General features: G+C 35.8%; 1 protein-coding gene across 3 annotated transcripts in view; it reads right to left on the bottom strand.

The window, feature by feature from the left end:
* The window catches only part of CADM2 (cell adhesion molecule 2), a 689,497-nt gene that overhangs the window by 227,817 nt on the left and 440,151 nt on the right, over positions 1-21,529 (bottom strand). For 2 of the 3 annotated variants that reach the window (XM_080376574.1, XM_080376575.1), the window contains exon 2: positions 8,635-8,661. The exons of the other annotated variant lie outside the window; for it this stretch is intronic. In XM_080376574.1, the coding sequence (XP_080232700.1) occupies positions 8,635-8,661 (27 nt within the window). The remainder of the gene's footprint in view (positions 1-8,634; positions 8,662-21,529) is intronic. 3 annotated transcript variants of the gene reach the window in all.

The following is a 21,529-nucleotide window of genomic DNA, read 5'->3' as shown; positions in this document are numbered from 1 at the left end:
GGCAATAAGATGTTGCAAGTTAGGTATTGTAAGAGATGAAATTCACTTTATCAGCTTAATGGAAAAGGTGTTGGGTATTCTGCAATCAGGTGAGTAGTAAGTCAAGATCTTAACTCAGAACCAACAACCTAAGGTACATAGTAAGTGAACACTGTGTACCTCCCCCCTTCTCTAATGATCCACCAGCTGTGGTGATCAATAGATGCACATGAATAATCCCATCTTGTTTCTAATCAGACCAGATTTTTTTAGGTCGTTGTGTATGAACAGCACAGGGACAAAAATCCCTACATAGTACCCTGCTCAAGTGTCTTCCACTACCTTTGCCTTAAATCCAGTCCATAATGTAATTAAAATGTGAGGAAAACCTTGAAGTTATTAGCCCTTGAAAGAATCACACAGTTATGCACAGCACAATAATTACAAAGAACTTCTAGTGATCCTCTATAGAACAATGGTAGCACACACGGAAAAGCCTTAACTTCCTTTCTTCTGTCCCTACGCCCAATCCAAGAAACCAAGCAAGTATTAATATAAAGCACAAAACGTTAGCAGCGATAGTGAATCCTCAGCCATTTAAACACCACGCGTTTCACTGACCACTGATGACTAAAGTAAAACAAATTCTCTGAAGATCTGAACTCACACAGAGTTTTAAGAAGCAAATCTTGAGAAATGAGCTACTGTGAAGAATCAGTGTAAATCCTATGTTTTTTTCAAAGGAGCATTTGAGAAAAGAAAAGAAAAAAAAAACCAACCAATTTTTTTTTTTTTTATTTAAAAGCACTCTCTCAATTTCCTTTGGCTATAAAAGCATAATGGAACAAAGCCAAGCCTGAAAGAAAAGCCTATGCTTTTAAAAGTGTCTATAACTATCAACAGAGAAGTAAAAATCGGTGATCATGGGTTTGCTGTAACCCATACACCAACAGCATGTTTTGTCCCATCTTTAGGTATTGCCATCAAAGCCCTTTTCTCTATCAGAATTTTGTCTCAATGCAAGTTGAGGAATTTACGTATTTGGGACAAAATGAAGCTGACAACCTACTTGAGAGCAGCAGCTCCATCCAGCTGGCAGGTATTAGGAAATCATGCCCAGCAATTCCATAACACGTATAAAACAGGTTGAACACATCTTGGGTACTCACTATATCCTTTTGATTGTGCCTAAATTAAAAGTCTAGACTCTGAAGCGAAGAGTTTTGTATGGCTGAAATATGAAAATTCACTTCAGTGGGCCAGCACGCAGCAATATATGTCTGTCTCATGGGTTCACAATACTTTCATATTCAAAATGCAACCCACTGCCTATGAAAATTCTTTGCAGATAGCCATAAGGGCTCAATGCTCAATACCATGACCAGATTTACAACAGTATATCCATTCAGACAGCAAATAAAGCAACTAAATTTCCAGCAGAGTTCTATTCAAGTATGGCAAGCTCTCCTAATACGCTGCTTTTGACAGTCTGGTCTCAAATACTTAACAACCAAACGAGGGCAGACAAATTGAAAAAAAGCAATCAGAATCTGTATTAACCATTGCAGAGGGAAAAGTCGCCTGTCTGAAAGTTGGGGAATAAGAACTGACAAAACGCTTTAGTCGATGATAACCGGGTCGCTTCTAAAGGGAGCATCCTCCCTAGAGTCCCTCTCCCATAACCATGTTGCACTTCACAAGAATGACAACAAACATTATTTTACTCCATTCCAAACTCTTCTATAGTGGCTATTAAACTATTTAGTCAATACATGACTGACATGTTGGCTCAGTGTAGAAGCCTCTCAAATGAAAAGGGCACGTCAACAGCAATAGCCTGCCCCTACCAATCTCTTCTCACTGGGGCTTTGTACTTTCCTTTGCTATTTCTGTGCTGCTAGAGCTACTTTGTATCATGGTGATCAACAATTTTAATGAGCATGTTACATTACTGAGACTATTAATGGTTGCTTTGTTTACATCTATTCTGGAAAACATACCAAAATAAAATGCATTCAAAGCAGCAGAGAGGACACATCGGCTTGTGTAACTGCTGTTTGCAGTGCTGCTAACATAGTCCCTCAATCTAAGAAAGGAAAAGCCAATTCATGTTTTCTCAGTCTCCTTAGTAGGTAGCAGAAGTTAGGACCTTGAATGGCAGAAGGATGCTGGCTGGAACGACAACAGCGAGCATTTGGACTGTCAGCGCACATTATGGGGAAATCTCAGCTGTCTCAGTATTGGAAAGATCTTACAGATACCAGGGCCAAGTATCTCCCAAACATCACTGCAAAGGGTAAAGAGCAGTCAACAACTTTGTGAAGAACTATTATCATCATTATAATTACAGCTTTCTCCCTCCAAGGATCAATTAGAGTTTGTAAGGGGAAAAAAAAAAAAAACACAACACCCCACCAATATAATCTGTGAATCTTCTAAATAGACCCTCAGCACTCAGGGAACTACTTCTCCAAATCACTTTTGACAACTGGCATATATATTATACTGAAGTAGATATATATTTATTTTTTTTTAAGTCTAATGTAATTGTATGTTTTATGCTATCTCACGGAAAACTGGAACTGAAATAATCTATGATCTTGATCGAACATGGACTTCTGCATTTAGAAGGATTTAAAAAACAAAAACAAACAACCAAACCCAACAAAACTAAATAAAAAAACCCAACAATTTTTTACATTTAGAGACTAACCATTACATTGAAAATTCCACATTCTATTCACCAAATTAAAAGAAGAACTGGAGGAACACTGTAACAATTGCCTACCTAAATAAATTTCCCAAATACCTGCTCCTGTGTAAGTGTTAGCAATGTTTCATGTATGCCTTCACAGTCCTTCTGCACTCGTAATATGGGAATTTTCAAACTTATGTTTTTCTTTTTCTGTGCATTGTTGTCACGGACAAGCATCAAATGTTGTTCTTCATCACCACTTCCATCCCCATCAGAAAACACCAAATATGAGAAAACTCTGGCCTTGAGTGCCATAAGAAACCACTGAGGAAAACCATGGCAGATGTAGGAATGATATCCAGACCTTTCAAAGTCACAGGTTTAGGCATTGGACATAATTTAATTAGCACAGAAAAGCACTGCATCTCAGAAGTTATGTACTGGAAGCAGTGATTTAACTACATGGGAAGGAAATACCAAACAGAGAGTAAAGGAATGGTTATTAAGGCTTCACTAGCTCTGTTATTCCCCTCCAAAAGTACAATGATTTATAAATACCAAAGTGCTTTTACTGCCTTACAATGACATATGACAATTAGAGGGAAAAACTATACTTTGAATAAAAATATCAGCAGAATATTTTACAAAGAAGATCACCTTTTTTTCAATAGCACTAGAAAATATCTGAAAAATTTCAATCAAGCTTCAGATCATGCTATGGTACTACAAGAGCCTTAGCAAGTTTTTTGTAATGACCTTGTATTAAAGGTGGAATCTGACAGGTTTTCATTTCCACATGTCTCAGTGGTGAAAGCTTGTAACCATAAGTAAATGTTCTTCCAAACTACTGTGAGTTATGGAGTTTCCCATGGCTTTGTATTGGATTCACACTTTCAACATCTGTATAATTCCACGAGTTTGTATTTTTTTCCACAACGTGTGTCACATTTATGTAGATTTTACCATGAATTATGTATCCCTCAATAAAAAAAATAATAATAAAAATAAACAAACACAAAAAAATGCCCAAACAAAACAAAAGAGACCACCTCTGTTACAGTAGAGCTAATGCCTGACTGGTGTTAATAGCTGAAGAGCTCACAACTTTGTGAAGATAATGCAAAGACGACAAATAGCAGTATTTGGTCTCCTTTGTGTACATTTATTTCATCGTGTTCCTAACATGGGCAGCTGCTCTGTTACTTCTTGATTTCAGGATAATATGGGATAGATAATACCTCAAAGGAGATATCTGCTTGGCTAGTTACATGTACGAAAGAGTCAAAACCATAGGGAATGGTTCCACACAGGGAATACTGAGCAACACAATTTATCCTGGTTTGTCTGATTTTTCAGGCAAAGCAACGCGATGAATCAAACCTATTATTTACCAAGATGACAAACACTTATGTAGGGCAATGAAATAAACTTTATCATATGCTGTAAGAAAATCAAAGAGACAGTTGGGTAGAACATGACCATTGATGAAGATGCAGTGAATTCTTGATAAACAAATTGATTCCTCAGTAAAAGATAACATGAGTCATTGCACAACTATCCAGGCAGTAACAGTATATTTGTACAGCATTCTTCACACGATCCCTACTGACTTAAACTTCAAATAAGCTGATACCAATTTTGTTGACATAATGAGAACAAACAAAATAAATCAAGTGAATGAAGTCCAGAGTGATCTTTGCCTCTTGGATGAGATGCATTTAGACAGTGTATCAACTGCTATGATGATTTATATTAGAGATCCAGTTGTATGCTTTAAGTAGTGTTGTTAAAGTTTAAATTTAATCTTCTGTTTCTGAAGGAAAATCAGTCTCGTCTTTTAAAAGCAAAGCATAAAAAACATACCTCTGTATTTGTAGAAGACATGACTAAAAGAAAAAAAGCACTTTTCCATGGAACTCAAAAATAACGACGATTTCTTTAGGACACATGGGATACAAGTCAAGAAAAGAGGCATCTCAAAAATCTCCTGGATATCCAACGGGTTATAGAAAATCAACCTATCAATATCAAACTTGTGAGGCAAGTGAATTAGTGTTAAAGGCATTTACAGTACTTAAAAGTGTAGCATTATCAGAAAAAAGTTTGATGGTAACTCCTATCAATAGGACATCCCCTAGAACCCACAGAAGTACACCTTTTACAACAGTTTTGGAGAAAGAACAAAGCGCTGTGTATGTATAGACTGAGTGGACGGTACAGTAGCACTTTGTTATAAAAAACAGTGGGATCATGATATGAATGCTACTTCTCCCCGAGGAAATTAAAAATAGAATTTCATACACAGCTAAAATGGGGGAAAGAAGCATGGCAAAACCAGCTACCAATCCACCACATTTTTATGGAGATTGGATAGTACAAATCCTGCAATGTTAAGGCAGTTACATCTTCCCCTCTGCAAAGTATCTTCTTGGGACTTGGGACTCTTGGGAATTTCGCCATTTGTGATCTGTGGGCCTCAGGAGTCTTAGGAACAAGAAGGAATGTTGTACTTCCCAACAGGCAGTTAATAAAAGTTTTTTTTCTGGGGAACTTCCTTTCTCCTCCTGAAACAGCTGTTGGCCTTTAAATTTTTTTTTTTTTTTAATAGGATATTATCATATTCTTCCACACAATTCCCAATACTAAAAAAAAAGACAACCCATAAAAAATCACCACCACCACCACCCCCCTCATCCCCAACTATCATAAATTCCAACTTCAATTTTGAAGTCAAGTGCCTAACTTCATGAGGTTAGTGGGGCAGTTCTGGAAATAACTTTTTTAATACCAGCTGACACAGACTGTATCAGAGAAGTGAAAATGTGGACCACAGAACTCCATTTCTCCACTAATTAGATTTGAATGAAGACACTTGGCCTCTCTCTTTCACCTGCTGACTAAGAATTGACACATCATTAGCAGCTATGACAGGACCACTGAGCCTGGAAACTGGTGTTAACTGCTGCCAGAAGATAATCTGCAACAGTATTGTCACCAAAAGCTCACAACAGCCCTTCTTAACCTTCTTAAGAGGTCAGAAGGTCTTCAAACAGGTGCTTTGATAGAGGAAACGCTCATTTATACAGCTCAAGTTGAACAAATCTCATCTGGTGTATTTAGGAACAGTCCTTAAAACATTCATATACCAAAACCACTCTAGTCAGTCTGAGATTTTCAGGTGACATCTTTGGTTTTTGCTTCACCATATTCAGCACTACGAATGACCATTTTTCTGTTTAATTTTTTACCCCTTACTCCTTCAAATCCTTCTGAACTAGATTTCTTGAAAATGTCGCAAGTATTCTGTTCAGAACATGACTGTTCTGTGGCAGCATCTGTGGCAACCCAAGGTATTCCAAAGCAACAGCCTTCCTTCTATGTAAAATCCAAGTATTTGCTCTTTTAGGACACCACCAAAAAATTTCATGTACTTTCTTCTAGGCAACAGAAAGTATTAAAAAGAAATCAGAAAACCATGGTAAAATAAAGCCACGATAGCGCAAATTTAACCTGGAACTGTGGAATCTCTGACCCTTAGATACTTCAATTCGACTGGAAGGCTCTGGGCAACCAGATCTAAGTGGGTCTTACATGGTGGCTAGGTCCAGATGACCTGCAGACCAAGTGACCTTCCAAACTAAACTGATTCTAAGTGCGACAAAGTAAGGGTCACCTAGAGAGTTCAACAGTTGCTTTACACCACTTAATATAAACACCCTCCAACAGTCTGAGAAAATGCTTAAGGGAACAGTGCTGAATGCAATGTCTGAGAACAAGGCCTCTGATATTCTGCTTATAGACGACAACGGAGACCAGCAGCAGTTTTCTCACTCTAACAAAGCACAAACAAAATTTCAAGACAGGTGGTCCAACAGGGTATCACCCAATAACGTGACCCTCAGACCTCAGGGCAGGCATGAGCATCAACTTCACCTCGCTGCAAATGACAGCACAAACACCAAACGTTCAGAAAGGAAACTTGAAGATACATAAATAGGAGCATAGATTTAAAAGTCCTGGATTTCAGGGAGATAAATCCCCAAAAAGAAACTTCTGCAGCAAAGCGTTCTCTTGGTTGTGAGTTGCTGTTTCCAGTGTTGTGTTAGACAACTGCTTGCCAGCTGTTCTTCAAAAGGAGGAACAGATCCTTCTTTACTGCTTGGACAGAGCAATGTGAAAAGCAGTAAGATGTCAGCTGCTTTATGTCTTCTACCACAGGGGATTACAAGATGGGTCCTATGCTTTTGGTAAAAGAGAACCGTTGCAGGACTGAATTCCTTGTAGATATCGGGTACGTCTGTCACAGGGCTGTTCAGCAGCAAAGGAAAAGCTGATGACTTCCTGAAGTCACTGTGCAACTCAGCAAGAGAGCTCCAAAGATAATGTATAGCTACAGATTATGAGATTTCCTCTTATCACGGTGCCAAACCCTGTTTACTATATATAGTTTCAGCTGTTTATTCAATATGAATGTGCACTTCTGAATTAAGAGCGTGCTCACAGATGAGTGGGGCCCATGAGTAATTCTGACTCATAATTCCTGTGCCTCCAGGGCAGTTTCTGTGTGAATGGCAATATACGAGTACATCAAGTAATTGCTGAATACTGATGAGATTATGCTTATTTGTGCTTAAAGTTTGTTTCCGTGGATGGTTTTTTGTTTGTTGTTGGTTGTTTTTTTTTTTCATTGATTATGAAAGTCTTAAACTCCTGACCACTGTTACACAGCACCGCAGAGGAGTATATGGCAGTACAGAAAAGAGTAAAGCAAACTTCATAGCATGCACAGACGAATATGTGAATCCAACATCATCTACTCCCCTCACTCAGGACATCCAATGCATGCAGTTTCCGAGAAAAAGAATTTACAAAAAGCCATGCAAGGGTTTAAAAAAAACAAACGCCACAACTTGAGCAGTATTTTAGTTATTGAATTAATTATTCTAACACATAAACACCATCAGTTGTCTGTGTTTTCTTTGATCACTGTTATTGTTCCACATCTACAAGATAGACAATGTATATAATTGAACTTCAGGAACACTGTGAATACTGGTGTTCTTAAAGTCCACACTGCATGTACCCAAGCATAAACATTTGCCTTAAAATCCTATGTTTAATTATCAAACAACTTTATCTACCAGAAATGTTAGATGAATTTAGTAAAATAAAACTTTTCATGATTTTATATGAAAATATATGTTCACATATATATGCACACATATGTATATATAAACGTGTATGCATACATTTATACGTATATGCAAGAAAAAATACACCTTTCAGGTTACATTTGCTACATCACTGCTTCCTTGAAATTCAGGAACTGTTTTAAGGCACAACTGACCTTACATGATTAGTTCTGAAAGGTTTACTTCTTTGCCACACTGATTTGTGACAATCACCTTGCTGCTCTGAAGTCATAAATCTCTGCAGACATTATAGGATGCCTCTCTCTATATTGGCATGCTATCAGAAACAGTGATGATCATTTTATACTACTGCAAAAAGATGGGGAACGCTTAGGAGACACTTCTGTTCATTGTTCTCTGTTCAGATATTTATGACTATATCTAGAGATAAAAAAATATAAATTGCATTTACATATTTATGAGCACTTTGATGCAATATCTTCATTTCGATCAAAATGCCATCAATAACCCTACGTTACTATAATGCAAGTCAGAAATCTAACTACAATACATTTGGTTTTATCTTTTTTCCTAAGAACTTCCTAAATTAAAACTAGTAACAAAATAGAGTATGAGTAGTGATGACTGATAAACAATGAAAATAGTCTGCACTTAGGGGCAACTACAAAATGGTAAAACCTAATCTCTTATACCATGAGACCTAAAAATATCTTTCTTCGCTTTGAGAAGCAGAAAAAAACCTTGTGAGAAAATATGTGGGCTGCAGAACCATGCAATGCAAATTGAAGAGTGCAGGCAGAAACTCACCTCTAGCTTTGTTCTTTGTAGCAGCCACTGGAAGCAAGGAAAAGATTGCACAAGAAGAAGAGAACAAAGATAGATTAGACAGAAGATTGAGCAAGTTAAGAATACAGAGAAACTTTATCACTATTGATTCAAAGCTAACAAACACCGTTTCTAGGATTATTTGACCTATTTATTTGAGAAACTGCAGTACTAGGAGATAGTCAGATCTATGATTCTGTCAGATGATGTGTGTTGAGAATTTAGAAAATATATCACAAAACACACTCAGAAAGCATGACGAGAAGCGCAGAAAAATCATGGACCATTACTCACAAGTAAGTGAAAACATATGCACACAGATTTGTGAATTCTGAAACTTACAGCACTATTTGCCTTGCCAGAAGTATATTCTGAAGTACCTAAACCTTACGTCATTCCCTTGCTCCTGTCTCTTAAACCACCATTCACCTGTGAAGCTCATGCAAACAAACATCAGTTAAGCTGCTGTTACCATTATCAATAACCTATGTTATACGGTTGTTGTTTTCCTTCATTGAAGTCTGTATCTTCAGATTGTTTGTGCATTGTAACGGAGCATGCAAGGCAGAAGGAGCAGACAATACTTTAACAAGCAGTGATCAGTGTTCAGACTCAGAGAAAAAGGGACAGACACTACAGCCTTCTTGCATCTCCTGAAGCAACCGTTTAATGCTGTGAGTTCTAAAGGGATAACACGGTCACAAAAACGATAGCTTAAAATGTTCTGCTAACATCTGCCCTACTGCCAAATCAACAGAATCATTACTTTCTGTTTTCTGAGGCTTACAGATAATGCTGCTGAAATATAATATTAATCAGAACCTGAAGAGAAAATGGAATCACTGTTATACTGTACACTGTTATATACACTGTTAGCTGTAAATTACACAGAAGATAATACCCACAAGTCTTTAAACTCTCAAGAGCACTCTGAACAGGCATTCATTTAAGATCATTTTCATAAAAAAAGGTACCTCAGAAAAAAAACCCGTAATTCTTCTTCTGCTGGCCCGTCTAAGGCAGAGCTACATGAACAATTCAAAGGCAGCTAGAATTGTGACCAAAAGACAGAAGAAAAAAAAAAAAAAGGAGAAAGAACAAAATCCCTTTCTGCTTTCCCTGCTTCTGTTGTGCACACCGAAAGGTTCCATGTCAGTTTTTGTTGGTTTTCTTTTTTTCACCTTACCTAGTCAGATGCCTCACCAATCGGTCTCTACTTAGACAAGTAAAAAAAGCATGGCAGTGAAGGCCAAGCTGCCATACATGAAGAAATTATTGAAATAATAAAACTTCTAACTGTATGAATGCATTAAAAATGTCAATTGTCTAGATTTCTTTCTTTGATTTTTTTGTGGTTTTTTTAAAAATTATTATTATTATTTTTTATTATTCCTTCACTGCTTCCTTCTCTATTTCCAGATGTACTATTCTGCATTGTCATCATTCTCCTGGCAGTGGAAACAAAGTAAAAAAGAAAAGCAGTCCCGTGATGTCTGAAATCAGCTGTACTCCATGGAAGAGCTCTGCTTTGGTGGAGGTACAACAAATCATGATGCTTCTGCAGAGCTCTTTAAATATGGGTGTTCAACAACACATATTCACCCACAAAACAGCCAGTAAATCTTACATGCAATAAAAATTGCTCCTGTAGTAAACAAAATTAATGGTGCCATTCTAATTTTGTAATAAGTGAACAGTTTCTCCTTCATGCAAATATAAGTTGATAATGAACGCGTTGAGTTCATCAGCCTGTTCATTTTCTTATGCTTCCCTTTCTTTTTCAGTCCTGAGAATTACATCTACATGAATGCATTGTCACTTTGAGCCAGAATAAACATAAGAAAGGTCTGGAGGAAACACACCCTCCCCCAGTGATTAAAAAGCAACAGGGGACTTTATAATCACATTATTCATTCAGAATAATATATATACATGTGTGTGTATATGAAAATTAAATATGCACTTTTAATTGTTCAGAATTTAAACACACAGATATATGCATATGTGAATTATATAATCTTTGTGTATGGAGGTACATATATATATGTGTATATATATAACACACACACATGTATAGTAAAAGAATCCAACCATTCTATGATTAGACAGCTTTATTTTGAAGCATGAGCACTAGGTAGAGAATTATTACCTATCATGTATCAGTAAATAAAGAAAAGATATAAATGAGGTTGTACATTATAATTGGAAGTAGGACAGGTTACTAAGCTTGTTAGTCCAATTATAACTCTCTGCAAATCCACTAATAGAGGACTAGATGACAGTAACCTTCTTTAAAATGTCATGTTCGATACTTGTAAGTTTTTCCATTGACAGCACGGTCCAATTACAAGTCAATTCGTAAAGTTCAAACTGCACAACAGCCAAATTAGCTGAAAATGGTCTTTCAAGATATAATTTTTCCTACAGAAGGGAACTAGCTGGAGCTGTTTCCATCAATGACCCATCTTTTTGATACCTAGCATGAGGGAAAATTCCTTTTCATTGTCATCATTGAGGCCAGTGTTTCTTTTCTCAAAGGTGAAATAATTTTTCTCTTTCCTCTCTAGTCTCCTTGTCACTCTGTTGTAAAGAGAAGACAATTTTCAACCTATATCCAATATGTTTGAAAATTTTTATCCACCTCTTCTTCTTCTTAATAAATGAAAAGTCATAGGAGGAGACAAGTATAGATAAATGTTTCAAATCAGCATCATCAAGACTGAAATTTAGCAGAGGAAGGCTGATCTCTTGGTTACAGCACCAGATATGGGATAACTTTGCTTTTTATGCCACAGAAGTCAGTTACAAAAGACTTGTGGGTTTCAACAAACAACATTACAAAGGATCTACATTTGCTTTACGTGCTCAGCAAGTCAAATGATTTCTCTGCATTTCACATAACACGTTCTCTTTTTCCCCACCTAGACTTCCTTGCTTGCTGCCTGAAGAGACAAGCTCTTCAAAAAGCTCTTCTCGAAGCAGTATACTTGTAGGATACTAATTTGAAACGTCTGTAACACAATTAGAATGGATTGGGTCTGGCCAGTAATTATTTATGGGTACAATGTAACATGAAAATGAGAATTTACTGTATTTGGCTGGCACTTACGTTACTTGGCTAAATTAACAAGCCAGTTGGGAAACTGGTAAAAAGGAAAGACAATGACTTCTGGTATTTCCCCATGTTCAGGGATTTCTTTAAAAACAGAGAACACATTTACAAGGGCATTTTTCTTTCGTTACTCTGCCTTGCCTTTCTTAGGAAATTGATTTTGGATAAGGAGGCATACTACAGAAAAGTGTGAACAGTGACCTTTGCTGGAATTTAAGGAAGATTTCAAAGACCAGAGAGTAAAGACAAAGAGCGAAGTAACACCATATTCTCAAAAGTCAGGCTGAAAAGTATGACAGAGCCACTAGATTTCTAGGTAAGATTGAGAAACAAACAACAACAAAAAAATATCAACAACTCTCTTCTAGTAATCCTTAGTTCTATCAAGATTAAAAAACATTTTATTTTTCTGAAGGCTCTTCTGGTCACAGCATATGAAAAAAAAAAAAAAAAAGTTGGCTAGTAGGGAAAGGTCTGGGAGTGAGGGGATCACAGAGCAGCAAAAAGTCACGGTCAGAAATCTTGGGAGAGTCCACCCCGAGGGATCAGGAAAGGGGAGGAAAATTGTGCCAAGTCCTGAATCATGGCAGTTAATTTTCACAGAACTTATGTTTCTAGGGCATTTTAACACCAGAAAAGCATTTCGGCTGTAGCTGCTTTGCTGAAACAATGTTTTTAAAAAAATCATTGCCTGAATGTAAAAAGCTGGATTCAAATTTCAAAAGCTCTAATACACCCTTTCTCTCAAATATCAATAATACATTGTGCTTTATTTTTCTGTGATATATCTTTCTGACTTCTTGCTTTTTGTATGCCAACAATTGTTAAATTACATTCTTTGATAAATGGTGGCTCCAACTTGTTCAATATTTTCTCCACCACTCAGCTGTCTCTATGCTGTTCAATTTTGCGGACATTTTTAGACAGATTTGATATAGCATTTATTTTATTTTTCTCGTATATGTGATTTATTATTCGATTTGGGGTTTTGTCTTTTGTCTTTGGAAAAAAACATGTCCTTCCAATTACTTCAATAGCTCAATAAAGATAAAAAAGGGGGAAAAGTATTTCCCCCAGATGTCCAGCTTACCTAACCTTTTACTTCACAAAATAAGGAGAAAGAAAAAGAATAAAAGTGAAAGGTTTGAGGTCAGTGTTTTGTTCTCATTTCACCTATTACAGGTACTAAGAACACAGCTAGAGGAAAAACCAGCAAAATATCTAAATGTTATAATGACTAAATAGCTCTTTTCAAGAAAAGAAACATGATGAATGTCACAATTATGAAGTACATTGCATTGATTTTCTCCTGAATACAGAAACCTACAGTTCCAGGAAATCCAGAGGTCCTCTCATCTTCAGTAATACATTAAGATATCAACAATGCATATGATGGACATATTTATTCATCTGTACTTTTACTCCAGTCTTAAAAACTTTAGCAATCAAGCAATACTAAAAATTATCAGAGAAGAAGCATACATTAAAAACAAACCCACAAAACAAACCTCCCTCCCCAACACTCCCAACATATAATGCAGATTGCCAATTCTCAAAAGAAATGGAGTTATTTTTACACTACCTAAATTTGGATTTTTTTTTTTTAATTTGATGATGATGATAACTACAGCTTTTTTTTTTTTTTTCCCCCTTTTTTTTTCCCTTTGGATAAACCGATGTATTATCACTGGTCATTTAGGTCACCTAAATGCCAGCTCTGATTCTCTAACTGGAAAAGCTCCTCTGTGTGACAGAAGGCTTAGCAGGATCATGTTCTCCACAGTATAATGCAAATTATTAGGCTCTCACACGCAGAGATCCATTCAAAGCAAACGTCCCAGTATGTACCATAACACAGCATGCTTTACCACCGCCTTTTCAACAACAGCATTTTCCAAAAGCCACTGAAGAAGAAAGAAACCACCGCCGTCACCTGAAATTCTTGGTGGGACTTTGAGACTCCTGCATTCAGGAAGATATTGCTGCAGAGTCGCGGGGAGGCCAAAAGATGACAGAGAAACACGGGACCCTGGGAGGTTCTTTTAGATTAGGATACCATTAAAAAAACCCTAATTACACCTTCATAGCTAAATTTGTTTACTTCTGATTTTTTGACCTCTCGTTTGATTGCCTTTATTGATATGCCTTTGCATTTTGTAGTGAATATTCTTCTTTGCCCCTAAGTTCTGCACACTCTTCTCATGGAGATTTCTACAGTACTAGTTAGTAGCATTTGCAGATATAATTAGAATGCATATATTCCTAGATAAGTCTTCATCTCTTTATTTGTATAACCACTAAAGGTCTGTGCAGCCATGCATATGGAATTATATGGAGTTAAAACATGCAAACTTCTATTGTTTATTATACATTTGCATCATTCTATCTATGACATAAGTTCCTAAGATGACATCAGGTAACTTCCCTCAGAAAGAGACACATTTCACTTACTAACGTAATCGTTCAATCTTTGAAAAAACAAGAAGCTTTTTCATTCGTTTAATACATTTTTCCCTCAGGGTTTAGGAGAAAAAATACAAGTGAAGTGGTATGCAAAATAATATGTGATTTTGCAATGACAAAGATTTGATTAATTTCTTTTATTGCAACTATAACATTAATGGGTATAAATATGGTATGTATTTAATATGTGCTGTATACTAGGGATTATGTATATGGTTATTTGTAATAATTTTTCCTTTTGGAACATAAAATAAATTGTTGAAGATACAACTGAAAAGGGGACAAAAATGCAAATACAGAAGGCTTGTGAATAGGCCAGCTACTGCATCCTCTGAGTTTGAAGCAGCATGAGTTATGTTCGGACTTCTTTTAACAGATTGCTCAACATATTGTGAAAACCTTTGGTGACAGGGGTTCCAAAAGCTGTCCAGGTAATCTGTTTTAGTGCATAGTTTTCCTCTCAATGGCAAATTGATTTCCTGACATATAACCTAACCATAATATGTAAGAGACTAGCCCAATTACTTAACCCTTCTCATACCTTTCATGAGTATAAATAACAACAGAACACGTACCCCTTCAACGTAACCCTTTGCAAATTTGAAGACTTAAGATTTCTCCTGCGTGCCTAAACAATCATGTTCTTCCACTTTCTTAACATACATTTTTCAACTTCCTTTTTACTGTCTTTCCCCCCCCCCCCCCCATGAATTTTTTACAATTCATTTACATTGTTTTAAAATCAGGCAAGATAACCAGCTGAAGTGGCACTAGGGCAAAGTAGAATAAATACTTATGATGCCTTCCACCTAGCTCTTTGGCTGTGCACTGCAAAAGAGCAATTGTCTCTAAGAGAACAGCATCACATTGTGTTCCGCAATGATCCCTTAGTCCCCCTTTCCATATTGTTGTACACCTGCCTATTGACTATTTCACTTTCACATATTTATTTTATAATTTTTAAATATCAGGCTTCACTCCTGTCTTTAGAAGATTCTGCTGCTTTCAAGTTTCTTCCCCCCTCTTGAAAAATAACCCAGTCGTCTAATTCCATGAATAAATACTAACTTGGCTGTTAATCTATGAAATACAAACCTATTTCAGATATACATACTGTACCACAGTATTTTTACATATTTGCTACTCTATTGAATATAATAATTCCTGACAGCAGTAGCAGATGTTCAAATGCAAGATTAACAAGGACGTAAAGGAATTCGACTGTGTTCAGTGTTTTTACATTCAGCCCATAATTAGCAAAAAACCATAAATAGCAACTTGTTGCTAAACAAAACCAAACTAATCCATTGTACCTCATGTCCCTCCTACACAAACACTGTAAAACCTGTAAGCAAGCCAAACATACTACATAAACTAATATGCTGATTCAAATGACAAACCAGTACTATATACTACTGCATCTAGCAAACATACAAACTGACCATACATCCTGGGCAATAATAGTGGGCTCTTCCGTTACTAAATGATAAACGAAAAAATCAAAACAGCAGCTGCTGTATGTTTTTTACTGTGCTCTGTGAGAAATAAAGTAACATTTACAAAAGTTGTTTTTAAAGCAGACTTTTCTGTATACGCAGAAACTCTAGAAACTCTATTAAATTCTGTTTTACAGAAAATGTAAATGAAAGAAAATGTGGTGAAAGAGCACAGAGTTCAGTGTTTTGGTTTTCCCCCAGCAATATCGCTCTACAATTCAATGTCAGGTAATGACAGAATATTTTCTGGTGTTCAGAATCTTTTCTTTCTAACCCAACAGAATACAGATTTGCAAAATAGTAATTACTGAACCCAGATAATGAGAAGCAATTCATATACTGGAATGGAAAAGCTGAAATGACTGTAAGCATCTTTCAAACTTCCTAATATGCTGCTAAAAACATTAAATATTTTAAAACTGTGACTAGATTATCACATGCAATGACTTTTATTATGCCATACTAATCACAAGGTATTGAAGAACATACAGCTTCATTCTATTTGTGAAAAGTAGACTATAAATATAGTAATTTTGTTCTCGATACTCATTATAACTGGCATGATGGAGATCAGCAGAAGCATTTTATAATCTAAACATCACTAGAGTTCAGGATTCCAGCTGTAGCTGATTCAAATTAGCAGCTGGAAACAGATAACAGTATTATTTGCGTATAGTGAAACTAGAAGATGAGTATAGTCATGCCCTAAAGGCTCCTTTTAAAGACATCCAGACAACATGATTTGCCTGTCCCAAAATGCCAACTTTATGCATGTTATACTAGAGCTGGACACATCAAGCAACACAAGTTGCAAGTAAGCAATTTCATAATTTGCTGGGATTCCATAAACATCACACAAATTTAATTTGCAAATAAATAATACAGTTTGCAAACAGGAGTAAATGCAATTTTTATATTTATTTATTAAGGTAATAGAATGTTTTAAAAAGGGTGTATAAAAGCAACTCCAAAGTAGTGGAATGATGAACTCCATGAGTCTGTAAGTGTGGTTCTGTCAGGCAGAGATACAAGTACTCAGTTCTGCCCTCAAGATCTCTTTTAACAGGTATTTCAAAACTTAAACCAAATGTTTGAAAATCTTTGACATTCAATCAGCAACTCAGACGACCTATCAAAATTGTTTGTCATGCAAAATGTGCATACACACAATTGCCCAGCTTCCCTGTTTATGGCAGGTCTCCAGAATGAGTAGAAAGGAAAATGTCCTACTTGGATACATTTAGCAAACTGCTTAGGCACAGCTTGGCTGTCATCACATACCTGACTGGGCACAATCAGCTGTAAGCAGTGAGCTTACATTTCTTCTCACATCTGCAGATCAGTGCATGCAAAACACCTGAAACTGTGCCTCGTCCATGTTGCTAAACCCAAGAGCAACCTGTGACATTCAGGTCTCATGGTAGGTTTTGGGGTTTTGTTTGTTTGTTAATATAGATGCTCTCCTACATTATTACAAACACATTTTCTGAGTCTACGATGCTTATATACGTTAATTACCATTCACACTCCACAGATCTGATAACCTACAAAGCTTTATGTGTTCCCCTTTTTGAAAATAAGCCCTATACAACCACGATGAAATCAGAAACATTATAATCAAAACCAAGGACCTAGGTAGGCAGGCAAACAGCTAGAGTTCTCCTTATGTTACTTCTACATTCAACTAATTAATCTACTGCAAACCCTAAGAATGTTTTGAGAAGGCAACTAGCTTTCATCGCACAGTTACTCCCCCTTCCCTTTTTTTTTTTTTTTTTTTTTTTTTTTTTTAACTAAATATCACAGCCCATGGGATGTCTGTATAAAGTATACACCTGTATAAAAAGTATTACATCACTTCAAAAACAGACCTCCTGTATGAAATGATTTCTGAATAAGGTTAAGGTGTGTATTAAAGGCCACTGGGACAGCAATTGAAGCATGTGGAAACAAGCACATAACTTAAAGGACAGAGAATTAAAACCTTGAACAGAAAAGTAAGATTCCCACACACCACCAAAAAAATTTAATAAATTATCAATTTAGGCTTTTTCAGATATCAGAAGGCAGACCTGGGTACCTGGCAAGACTGGTGAAACAATACCATAATAAGCAAAGTGCAGAGCTCAATCAACAGGATTTTCATAAATTTACATGGATGTCAGTAAATATGTGCTAAATCTAAACTCTTTTCCAGTTGGAGAATGGGAATTTCAGATAGTGACTTTTCAGTGATGATTTTATTCAGCCATTAAAAATTCTGCACATAATTTTCTTCACCACCACTTAAAATCACTGCAGGTGACACGTCAAGAAATACACTGGAAAGTTTTAACCCTTGTCTTGACCTGACACATTATAGCCATTCCTCCTGAGACCTGGAGAGTAAGTTTCAATATTCTAGAACATGGCTCCTTTGGAAGTAGTGAGCCTTACCTTACAGAAAAATTTAGAGACATTAAAATACCTTCAAAATTGAGGAACTATCTGCATTACTCCTGAAAATAGCTATTTATATGTGATGATAATTTGATGAAATTTCTATTAATTAAAAATGCATAATATTATACATATTAAAATTTGCCTTCATTTCTGAAGAGTAATGAAACCAATTTGCTCAGCAATTTTTCATTTATCAAAGCAAATTAAAAACTTTAACCTTATCTATACAGTAATCAAAATCTAAAAATGTAATTTATGTCTTTATGAGTAAAGTGGTGAAGGTGTAATAGCAAATCAATCATGGCGGTTTTTTAAGACCCCTAGAGAACAAAATAAAACTTATGCTAAAGTAGTACTAACCACACTCAAACAAGTTGGTTTCAAACACATACTTCATTACTGCTTCTTCAAAACAAGGCAGACAGACACATTGCTTTCCATATGAATTATTCATTGCATCTGCACCCAGTCTGGATGATGTGGAACTGAGGGTGAATATTTCAACATGATCATATTGCTGTTAGTGAAGTAATATTAAAAAAAGAACTCCTGCTTTTTTTTTTTTAATGTGATTTACTGCCATTTTTCTACATTTTTCTGACAGTTCAAGAAACATGAGTAAAATGTAAGTAAACAATTAAGACTGCATACTATATCTACAGTTCAAGTATTTGACCATAATTTATCATCTGCTATTCATAATCATATTAAAACATAAGGCTAAGTACTATCTTGTTCTTTACATCTAACTTCACAAAAAAGGACTCTGCTTCAGTGTCAGAAATAGAAAAGACTCACTGCCACACAATTTTGTCAGCTAATATAAAATTTGATGCTTACTAGTGCTGTTAGGGTGAAAGGTTGCCTTGGCAATACTTATTGAGCAAGACATATTTTTGTAGCTTGGATGAGACATTTAAATGACAAATTAGTTTTACAGAGGTGCACTGTCCAAAAATAAATTTCATCCTTACTATAGATATTTTTGACCTCACACCACGTTTCATTGCATGTTTGAAATTTTACCTATCTTCATTAAATTCACAATTGACTAGTCATATTAAAAACCATTTCATTTCCTGTATGTAGTTCTAATCTCCCTGTCTGGTTCTAAATGTATACATGTGTTGAATATACAAACGAATGCAGTAAAATTTGTCAGCCATTCTACATCTTCCCCATAGTTACAAGAAACATAGCTGAAAATTCACAAACTCAAACAACTCACAATTCCAGACTTAAGAACTTACATGCACCCCTCACCCCTTTTTGTATAAAGAAATATATGCTGATCATGCTCTATTAGAATGAGACTGCAGAAATGATTATGCAGAACCTACAAGCATATGCCTGAATATTCAGAATTTGAAAACTCATAAGACAGCCATTAGGCTTTTCAGGCAGAAAAAGTAATATTAAATTCAAAATCTTAAAAAACTTACAGAAATTAAAAAAATAGTTTTGAAGAAGCCATAATTGTTCAAATATGTTCAAATATGATACTCCTAATTGCAACTTGAGTTGCAATTTTGTTTGATCTGAGCATTAAAAACATTACTATTCCTCCTTTAATTATAATGCCATTCTACTGAAATTGTTTGTAGGCAAGATTCATTTAAGAGTTGATCTACATTTACAGCAGCTGTCAGTAGTCCTGGCTCTCCATATCACTCTCAGGTTACTATATGCAATAATACGTCTAAAATGTTGGTATTAAAAAAGCTGGCAGCAGTGTCTGTAAGGGAATATGTAATCTGGAAGCTTTTTGCAGCAAGAAAAAACAAAGTGATTTTTAACACTGGGGACTATGCTCATGGTCAGCAATTAACGTCAGAAAATTACATTTCTATTTAAACTCCCTTCAGCTTGCATTTCATCTGCATTAGATTCAAAAGGGGTGGCTCACAATTTGCCAGTTCAAGAACATCCACAGGCTGCTGACATGAGCTGTTGACATGGTTGTCACAGCTTTGTTCTGTATCGGAGCCTTTCATTACACACCCTTCTCTCCTGGTCTTTAGTGTACGTGTTGGCATTGGTTCCAAAATAGACCAGATGCATTTCGTCAACTGCTCAGTTCTGTCTATGAGTCATCAAAATAAGGACTTATTAGAGAACATCTTCATCAGGGTGTGTGTACGCAGTCACAGTATAGTCAGTATATGCACCTGGCAAGCAGACTCACTAATGACGGCACATGGTCCACTGTAGAGAAAGCACCAAATGAGTGACGCTAGAAAGGACCGAAGTGAGAAAAACAACATCCTGCAAGTTCTGCTGCTTTGGTAGAATGAAAATTAAAAGAGTGAAGCATCACAGCTTGTAGTCAGCACAGGATCTTTAAAAATTGAGTCTAGGAGATGTAGCAAGTTAATAAATTGAGATGAATTAAAAAACAATAGAAGACAAAAGAAAAAGATCTTCAGAGTCAAGAAGAAAAACTAAAACCCAGGGAAATAAAAAAGATGAAATGAGAGAAAAGGGGGAAAAAAAGAACAAAACAAAAAAAGCCAAGATTAAGTGGAAAGAAGGGAAGACAATTAAATTCAAAGATCCAGATCACAAAACTCAGAGAAACAAATGTATATGAAACATACTACTACAGAAATCTCAAAATTTTGAAGTCCACTCATCTGTATTTTCAGCATTTCAAGATTGAGAAAGTATTTCTAAAGCAGTAAGAGATATAGTATACACGAAGAATGACTTCACCTCTACAGTAACTGTAAATTAATACTTAACATAGTAACACAACAGGAAAGTTTTCAACTTACTAAAAATTGCTTGTTTACTATCATTACAATGGTCTCCGCCTGTACTTGTTCCAACACTGCCACAAAGTTGTTACATTACTCACTTTATATAAACAAACTCCCTTCTTACACCTAACGAATAAGCAAATAAGCGTGCTTCTTGCACTTCTCAGTTCTCATGTTTCTTTTTCCCTTCACATCAGTGAAAACACTCCCAGAACTTAAAAGAATATGAATGTATAACTATTTATATATAAATTTTAGATATATATTTGTACATCTAAGATAAACATATTCTGTTATAGAAACTTACTAATTATGGTAATTATAAAATACGTAACATCACTATACAATAGATAACATCCATTATTATATTCTATGAAAAAATCTCCTATGAAAGCAATGTATGTTTGAGGTATTGGAATGAATGATATACTATATAACCTATAAAAGTGTGTGTGTCCACACATACATTACTGCCTGTAAAGTGTAATGCATTTTGGTACATATGAACGATGAATGAAATCAAATTAGAGTAACATGTACAGTTAATTGAAAAATGAAAGATGAAAACACTTTCATGGAATCCTTCTGAGAAACTTTAGAATAAT

Source organism: Falco punctatus (assembly GCF_963210335.1).
Source record: "Falco punctatus genome assembly, chromosome: 2".
In the NCBI taxonomy this organism is placed as follows: Eukaryota; Metazoa; Chordata; class Aves; order Falconiformes; family Falconidae; genus Falco; species Falco punctatus.
The sequence above is the reverse complement of the archived record's forward strand: the minus strand, read 5'-3'. Positions and strand labels throughout refer to the sequence as shown.